At 44.4% G+C, this 9,551-nt stretch overlaps 1 protein-coding gene across 1 annotated transcript in view; it reads left to right on the top strand.

The window, feature by feature from the left end:
- Window positions 1-9,551, top strand: part of GOLM1 (golgi membrane protein 1) — a 73,351-nt gene that overhangs the window by 14,587 nt on the left and 49,213 nt on the right. Inside the window, exons 2-3 of the mRNA XM_017515611.2 lie at window positions 6,925-7,074; window positions 8,626-8,805. Coding sequence (XP_017371100.1) covers window positions 6,946-7,074; window positions 8,626-8,805 — 309 coding nt within the window. The 5' untranslated portion in view covers window positions 6,925-6,945. The remainder of the gene's footprint in view (window positions 1-6,924; window positions 7,075-8,625; window positions 8,806-9,551) is intronic.

The raw sequence follows: 9,551 nt of genomic DNA, 5'->3' as shown, positions 1-9,551 counted from the left end.
GTTTTTAGAGACCATTTTGGATTTGAATAAGGTACTGTCCACATAGGTGAAAGTTTGTAAACACAGAGATGGGTGCACAGTTGACCTTCCGTATCCATGGGTTGCACATATGCAGATTCAACCAGCTGTTGTTCAAAATGTAGTTAAGCCTGGCCAGGCATGGTGGCTCACGACTGTAATCCCAGCACTTTGGGAGGCTGAGGCAGGTGGATCACTTGAGGCAGAGAGTTCAAGACCAGCCTGGCCAACATGGTGAAACACTGTCTGTACTAAAAATACAAAAAAAATTAGCCGGGTATGGTGGCAGGTACCTATAATCCCAGCTAGTCAGGAGGCTGAGGTGGGAGAATCCCTTGAACCTGGGAGGCAGAGGTTGCAGTGAGCCAAGTTTGTGCCACTGCACTCCAGCCTGGGTGACGGAGCAAGACTCTGTCTCAGAAAAACAAACAATAAAAATATAGTTAGGCCTGCAGTGGTTGCATCTCTACTGAACGTGTACAGACTTTGTCATTAGTTCCTAAACATATGGCTTAACAGCTAATTACCTAGCATTTACATTGTGCTAAACATTATAAGTAATCCAGACATGGTTTAAAGCTTAGAGGAGGATGTGCCTGGGTTGTATGCACATACTGTGCCATTTTATATAAAGGACTTGAACATCCTTGGCTTTTGGTGTCCTCAGGGGGTCCTGGAACCAGTCCCCAGTGAATACTGAGGGACAGCTGTGTAAGGCTGTTTATGGTAGCGTTGTTGGAAATAAGCCTGGGAAACCTTCAATATTTCTTTGCAGGAGATCGGTTAAGTAAATCTTGGCACACAGTGATCCCCTATTCAGCCCTTTGAAAAGAATGGAGCAAACCATAATGTGCCACTGAAAAAGGGGGGCAAGATGTGTTACTAAGCATATCCAGAATGGTATGAATGGTATGATCTTGTTTGGATTAAAATAAATATATTGGTGCTTATATATGCATCAAGAAACATCTAGAATGACATCTAGAAACGTCTAGAATAGCAGCTATACATGTGAATCACCTGGGGAGGTTAAAAAATACCAATATCTGGGCCTTGCCCTAGACCCCATTGAATTAGAAATGCAGTGGTAGGGGCCAGGTGTGATGGCTCACATCTGTAATCCCAGCACTTTGGGAGGCTGAGATGGGAGGGTCACTGAGCCCAGGATTTTGAGACCAGCTTGGGCAACAGAGTGAGACCTCATCTCTACAAAAATAGAAAAAATTAGCTGGACATGGTGGAGCACACCTGTAGTCTCAGCTACTTGGGAAGCTGAGGCGGGAGAATCCCATGAGCCCAGAAAGTGAGCTGGAATCACACCAATGGGCAGCTCTGTCAGCCTGTGTGAGAGAGTGAGACCCTGTCTCAAAAAAAAAAAAAAAAAAAAAAAAAAAAAAAAATAAAACCTTAAAAAAAAAAAAAAAGGTTTGGGTAAAAATTCTAAAGTAAAATAATAGATGAAAAATTGAAAAAAAATTATTAGCATGAAAAATTAATAAACCAAAGATTGGTTTACCTTTAACATACAAAGAACTCTAACAATAATCAGTAAGATGAACACCCCAGTTTAAAGTTGGGTGAAGAACCTGAAAAGGTATTTCACCAAAATGAACATGTAGATGGCCAATAAATGAGAAGATGCTCATTTGTACTCACAATTCATGTGCTTTAAAATAGCACTAATGAGATTGTCAGCCATTATAAAGTTTGTTTTCTGTGTTACATCAGAAAACAGACATTCTCTGCAGTAGGAGATTGTGATTAAAACCCCTATATGAAAAGAAGGGAATTTAAAAAATGTTAATATTTAACTAGAAGGTTCAATGGGCTCATGCATTTGACAGGTTGGACCTGCTTCGGATATGGTAAGATAAATAATTTTTAATACAATTTAGGCTTATGGAAGGGTGGGAAAAATAGTCCATATAGTTCCTATATACCCTTTACCCTGTTTCCCTTAACCACAGAATTTATCAAAATTAAGAGATAAACCTTGGCACTATTTTTCTTTTTCTTTTTTTTGAGACAGTCTCACTCCATCGCCAGGTGCCAGGCTGGAGTGGAGTGGCACGATCTCGGCTCACTACAACCTCTGCCTCCCAGGTTCAAGCAATTCTCCTGCCTCAACCTCCCAAGTAGCTGGGACTACAGGCGCACGCCACCACGCCCAGCTAATTTTTGTATTTTTAGTAGAGACGGGGTTTCACCATGTTGGCCAGGATGGTCTTAATCTCTTGACCTCATGATCCACCCGCCTCAGCCTCCCAAAGTGTTGGGATTACAGGCCTGAGCCACCGCGCCCGGCATGGCACTATCTTTTTAACTGTGCTGGCCAAGTGTTTTATAGAATGTCTCACAATTTGACTTCCTCTGAATTTTCTCCTGATAAAATTGAGGTTATGTATCCCTGGCAGGAGACATAAAGGTGCTGTGCCCTCCTAGAGCAGCATATTGGCAAGTATGTGATGTCGATGTGCCTCATTACCAGTGATACCAAGCTTGATCACATGGCTAAGGTGGCATCTGCCAGGATTCTTCATGTAATGGAACTGTTTTTCCCTTTGTAATTTGCCAACTATTTTGGAAGAGGGAAGCTCTTTCAATATTAAAAACATACATTTTTTGACCCAGCAATAGATCCCACAGAAATGTAATTGATTTCACCTCCTGCAAAATGGGGGTAATCATACCCCCAAAGCTGATACAAGCCCCTGTGTTGAGCATTGCCTCACAGTAGTAAGCTCACAGTTGGTTCATCTCAAGCCCCTTGAGGCCAGATAGGCTTGGAACTCAGGACTCTTCAGAATTCAGATAAAATGGGGCATTTATTATATATGATGTGACAGCCCAGGAGGATTTAGGACAGCAACCCATTCTCAAACACTTATCTTTCTGCAGTGAAAGGTATGAGCATTCACATGAAGGAAAGAAGATAAAATACTTTAAATAAATAGCTTCAGATAAGTTCTGATCAGACCTTGATCTGAGTTCAGGTTTTGTCGTTGGAAAAGTTTTTAATAATCTCTCTGAGTTTTTAGAGACCATTTTGGATTTCAAAGTTGTGAATAAGGTACTGTCCACATAGGTGAAAGTTTGTAAACACAGAGATGGGTGCACAGTTGACCTTCCGTATCCATGGGTTGCACATATGCAGATTCAACCAGCTGTTGTTCAAAATGTAGTTAAGCCTGGCCAGGCATGGTGGCTCACGACTGTAATCCCAGCACTTTGGGAGGCTGAGGCAGGTGGATCACTTGAGGCAGAGAGTTCAAGACCAGCCTGGCCAACATGGTGAAACACTGTCTGTACTAAAAATACAAAAAAAATTAGCCGGGTATGGTGGCAGGTACCTATAATCCCAGCTAGTCAGGAGGCTGAGGTGGGAGAATCCCTTGAACCTGGGAGGCAGAGGTTGCAGTGAGCCAAGTTTGTGCCACTGCACTCCAGCCTGGGTGACGGAGCAAGACTCTGTCTCAGAAAAACAAACAATAAAAATATAGTTAGGCCTGCAGTGGTTGCATCTCTACTGAACGTGTACAGACTTTGTCATTAGTTCCTAAACATATGGCTTAACAGCTAATTACCTAGCATTTACATTGTGCTAAACATTATAAGTAATCCAGACATGGTTTAAAGCTTAGAGGAGGATGTGCCTGGGTTGTATGCACATACTGTGCCATTTTATATAAAGGACTTGAACATCCTTGGCTTTTGGTGTCCTCAGGGGGTCCTGGAACCAGTCCCCAGTGAATACTGAGGGACAGCTGTGTAAGGCTGTTTATGGTAGCGTTGTTGGAAATAAGCCTGGGAAACCTTCAATATTTCTTTGCAGGAGATCGGTTAAGTAAATCTTGGCACACAGTGATCCCCTATTCAGCCCTTTGAAAAGAATGGAGCAAACCATAATGTGCCACTGAAAAAGGGGGGCAAGATGTGTTACTAAGCATATCCAGAATGGTATGAATGGTATGATCTTGTTTGGATTAAAATAAATATATTGGTGCTTATATATGCATCAAGAAACATCTAGAATGACATCTAGAAACGTCTAGAATAGCAGCTATACATGTGAATCACCTGGGGAGGTTAAAAAATACCAATATCTGGGCCTTGCCCTAGACCCCATTGAATTAGAAATGCAGTGGTAGGGGCCAGGTGTGATGGCTCACATCTGTAATCCCAGCACTTTGGGAGGCTGAGATGGGAGGGTCACTGAGCCCAGGATTTTGAGACCAGCTTGGGCAACAGAGTGAGACCTCATCTCTACAAAAATAGAAAAAATTAGCTGGACATGGTGGAGCACACCTGTAGTCTCAGCTACTTGGGAAGCTGAGGCGGGAGAATCCCATGAGCCCAGAAAGTGAGCTGGAATCACACCAATGGGCAGCTCTGTCAGCCTGTGTGAGAGAGTGAGACCCTGTCTCAAAAAAAAAAAAAAAAAAATAGAAATGAAGTGATGGAGCCCAGGTATTGATATTTTAAAAAGTGTTCCAGGTGATGCTGATGCCCCTTGAGTGTTGAGGACCACTGGAATAGAAGGACCCAGATGTTAGAAAATGGGATCCCATTCTTTTGAAGTAGGATGAGGGTGATGTAATTTACACTTTGTTTTTGGAAGCGGAGTCTTGCTCTGTCGCCCAGGCTGGAGTGCAGTGGTATGATCTTGGCTCACTGTATCCTCCACCTCCTGGGTTCAAGTGATTCTCCTGTCTCAGCCTCCTGAGTAGCTGGAACTGCAGGTGTATGCCACCATGCCTGGATGATTTTTGTATGTTTAGTAGAAATGGGGTTTCACCACATTGGCCAGGCTGATCTCAAGTTCCTGACCTTAGACCATCCACCTGCCTCGCCTCCCAAAGCGCTGGGATTACGGTTATGAGCCACCGCACCCAGCCAATTTATATTGTGTGTAGTTTCTCATTTTTCCTTAGCAAAAGCTATTTGGAAAAGGCCTCACCACCCCCTGTTGTGTTTGTATTTTTATATTTTTTTAAAAAAGGTTAAGGCTGGGTGCAGTGGCTAATACCTGGAATCCCAGTACTTTTGAGAAGCCCAGATGGAAGGATCACTTGAGGCCAGGAGTTTGAGGCCAGTGTAGGCAATAGTGAGACCCTGTCTGTTCAAAAAAATTTTTTTTTAAAAATTAGCTGGGCATGGTGGCCCATGCCTGTGGTACCAGCTACCTGAGAGGTTGAGGCAGGAGGATCATTTGAGCCCAAGAGTTTGAGGCTTCAGTGAGTCATGATTGTGCCACTGTACTCCAGCCTGGGCGACAGAGACCCCATCTCTAGAATAAATAAATAAAAATTTAAAAAAGTTTAAGAGTCAAAAAAGAGACTTTTGCGATTAAAATGAGATGTGATAGGACAATGGAGACACAGCAGATCTGTAGCATCTTCTAGAAGTTTTCTATTTCTGAGCTTATGCTCTTTTAGTATATTCAGTGCTTCCTGATATCAACTGATAATTGAAAGAAAAACATTGTTTCCCCTTTCATCCCGAGAGGCCAGAAGCTGGTCAGAATTTCCACCCATGGTAATTCTAGGGATGCTTTATTTTAGATGATTCGGCGAGATTGCTTCTTTATTCCCGGGCAGACCCCCACACTAGTAGCTAGCTGTTAAGAAAGGAAGCCTTTTGATGACTTGGAGAGACCATAGGGTGAGGTTCAGCTCTCCCTTGTTCTCACTGGTGAGAATTGTGTTTTGCAGGTGAATCCCCTCCCATCCCTTGTCTTTCTCCCCACCTTCCCCTTCGCTTCCCTCCTCTGTTGCTAGACACTCCGGCGTGAAAGGCGCTCTGTGTTCAGAGAGGCCGTTGCAGTGAAACCGCTCTCACTCTGATAAGGTTCTGTTTTATCTGGCTCAGCAAAAGCCGTTTGGAAGAGTACACTTTCCTTGTTCCTGGAGACCCGTGCTTGCATCCAGCCAGACCTGGCTTTGAATTGAAGCCCATTAACAACACTGATGGCGTCTTTCTTCTAAGCTGAATGTATTTTTGTGCACTTTGTAGCTCTCACACAGAGGCACTATTTTTCTTCACATGAGGTGTACAGTGTAGCAGTTGCACAGATACGGTCCCTAAAGCGAGTAATGAATGTTTGAAGGACAAAGTGCTCTCATTTGGCATGGAGTGAATGCCTCGTTTCCACCTCAAAGCCTAAGATGGAACACATTTTTCCCAGTGACTTCAGGCAGATAGCACACCTCCCACTTCTGTTGTGTGGCACGAAGGAAGAGACACTTCTGTAGTCAGGGCTGTGCCTGCATAGTGATGTACATGGGGGGAGTTCACATTCACCTCCAGAATGGGTTTCCTGCTTTGCTTGAGAAATGCTTTAATTGGGTGTCATTAGTAATCCTGTCAGTGGGTTAAAAAAAAAAAAAAAAAAAAAAAAACCTTTTTAGGAATCAAATCAAAAAGCTCTCTCTGAGAAGTAATGAGGAATATACTCTTTCTAATATGATGTGGAAGCACTTAATAAATATTATTGCTGTTTACAGAAATGATTACTTCTCAAACATTGCTGCTTACAGAAATGATTAATTCTCAAACTATGTTGGGAAGGTGAGTGTGGTAATGATTTTACACGGGAGGAATCTGAGGTGTAAGATATATCACCCCTTGCCTGAAGTCTCAAGCTAGCCTGGACAGGTTTTGGGTCGATGCCTGCCCCACCGAGCCTGTCCTGGGAGCTGGCCACACTGCCCTGGGTGCACAGCACCACGGGCTCTGCATGTGCCGTCCGTATATTCTTCTCCCTCAACAGCTTTGCCCGTCAAGGAGAGGATGCAGGCCCATGCTGCCTGGCAGAATGCCTTTCCTCTTGGTTGTAAGGTTGACACTGCCTGTTTTGGAGACGATTATACTGATATTAAGGCTTATGTATTTGCTTTTGCTTGGCAGATTCTCAGCGCTGATTTTGAGATGATGGGCTTGGGAAACGGGCGTCGCAGCATGAAGTCGCCGCCCCTCGTGCTGGCTGCCCTGGTGGCCTGCGTCATCGTCTTGGGCTTCAACTACTGGATTGCTAGCTCCCGGAGCGTGGATCTCCAGGTGTCTTGTTTTGTTTATTGTTATGTTTATTTTATGTTTTTGTTTTGTTTATTTTGTTATAATGGTGTCCAAGGGGTTTGCTGTTTATTGCCAGCCAAGGGGTTTTGGGAAGGGCATATGCTGTAAGGCGAGTTTAGGGCTCTGCACACACTCCCCAACCCTGGGTCAGACTCTGGGAAGCTCTGCTCTGGGTGGGAGAGGCCCCCTCTCTGGTTGTATAGGATTGCAGTTGTGGTATCCCTCCCCGCCTTTCCTGTGAGTTAATAGCCTTCGTTTGAGCTACTGGGGTAGTTCTGGGAAGACAGCTTGCTTACGTACGCTGGCCACAGCCTGGTGTTTGTGGTCCTCCAGTGCACAAGATATGGAAGAGCAGTACTGGAAGTGTGCTTGGATTATGGGTGTAAGAAATATGTCTTCATGATTTAATGATGATAATAATTTTAACTTCCTCATTTACTGTTGCCAGCTGTAGGTCGGGTACAGTGCTGAGCAGTGACAAAGATGCTCCTCTTGAACGAGCTTTAGTTAGGCTCCTCCGAGCCACCTTCTTGACTAGGCCTCGATCTTGGCCCCTGCCAACTCCCTCTCCCTGTCTTTGGCCTGCCCCGCCCAGTCGTAGCAAAGGATCCTGCTATGCCATCTTTCCACCTTTGATACTTGACCAAGTTCCTCATCCCTACCCTTGGTGTCTTAAGTCCTTGGCCTGCATTTGGCAAGAATCCCCCTCCTCTGAGGGACATTTCCATCCACTTACTCCGCGCACTGTGCTCGTTAGCTTTAAATCCCCAGCTGTCTTGGATGTGTTCAGAGTTGAGCCCAATTTCCCTCTCCTATTGAAATCGTTTTGAATAGTCTTTCTTGTCATTTTAATAAGTGTCTGAATAATTTCTCTTTAACAGTACCTTACACAAATTATCTCCTTTTGTGCACAAACCCTACAAGGTTGGGACTTTACTCTCCTCATTTCACAGGGGGTCAGACTGACCAAAAGGAGGTTGAAGTGGAGCAGGGATTCCACCGGCATGGGCTTAGCCATGCACCCCAGCCCCTCTGCGCTCTGCCCTGCTCTCACACTTACCCTCCTGGGCTTGTACTCCTGGTGTGTCAGCTTCCATAGGAGCCCCTGTTTGCTGGGAGATGAGCTCTGGTTGTCTGGAGTTGGAGAACGGAAGCTGTTTTCAGAAATTGTGTCTGCTAAAGAGTTGTTAAGCGATTTATTAGCAGAGAAGAGCTAAATATTTGAGCACCATCTCATGCCAGGTAAAGCATGAGGCATTCTATGCACTTAGTGCATTTAAGCCTCACAAAAACCCAGTGGGAAGTGTGTGAGTGTACAGAGTCTTCTTTCACTTGCACTGACAGAGACCATTTCTCCGCAAGAACCTGCCCCAGCTTCTGTACCGTCGACTTAAAACACAGAGCCATGGGCACTTGTGTGTATGAAGCTGCTGCTGGGTCTGGGCCTCAGGGTGGCCTTTGTAGAGGGTGCTCAGGTGGTCCAGGCTCTGCGGGTGACTTGGCATCGGCCCTGACGTCGCAGTTTTCTTGTAGACGCGGATCATGGAGCTGGAAGGCAGGGTCCGCAGGGCAGCCGCGGAGAGAGGCGCCGTGGAGCTGAAGAAGAATGAGTTCCAGGGAGAGCTGGAGAAGCAGCGGGAGCAGCTCGACAAAATCCAGTCCAGCCACAACTTCCAGCTGGAGAGTGTCAACAAGCTGTACCAGGACGAAAAGGCAAGGCCTGCTTTGTTTCCTCTCAGCTCTCTTCTAAGGGACGGTGTCTACATTGTCTGTTTCTTCTAGGTGGGAGGATGGGCAAGAGGCTGGGTTTAGATTTATGTAATTATGCAGAAAGAGTCTATCGATCAAGCTTTGGGCTTTCTCCCTCTTTCCCCCTCCAAGTCCCTGGCTGGGCTTGCGGTGAAGCCTTTTGCAATGGTGAAAAACAGGAGAAATGCAGAACGAACTCAGATTCTTCTTCCTCTTGGCTTTTTTTTTTTCTCCTATTGGTTTTTTCCTTACCACTTTCTACAAACATGTATTAAATACCTACTCTGCATCAGGCCTGTGCAAGTGCTTATATCTCAAAGAGGAATGACATTTGTGCCCTTCAGCTGTCTCACGTTGGAGAGGAGAGGCAGAGTCTCTACTGAATACTAACAGAAAAGGTAGAGGACTTGCGCATTGGCTCTTAAGCTAAGCAAAAAACCAATAAAACCTGCATAGAGTAAAAGGGGGCTTTCTGCTAATTAAAATATCTAAACTTTATGTGTCACGTTTTCTGGTTTTCTTATGTAGGAATATATGACTATACTTTATTAAATTGTGTTAACTTTTTTCTACGTGTGGTACAAAAGAAAAAAAAAATTTAAAAATTGTGTAACTATGTGAGTTACTAATATCTCCTATCTCAAAGTGCATCAACTCATGGCCACTTATTAACTAGAAAAATTGGGCTTTTTTTTTTTTTTTTTTTTTTT

Source organism: Cebus imitator, unplaced genomic scaffold (assembly GCF_001604975.1).
Source record: "Cebus imitator isolate Cc_AM_T3 unplaced genomic scaffold, Cebus_imitator-1.0 Scaffold553, whole genome shotgun sequence".
NCBI classification, from domain to species: Eukaryota; Metazoa; Chordata; class Mammalia; order Primates; family Cebidae; genus Cebus; species Cebus imitator.
Note: the sequence above shows the minus strand (reverse complement) of the source record. Positions and strands in the feature narration are given on the sequence as shown.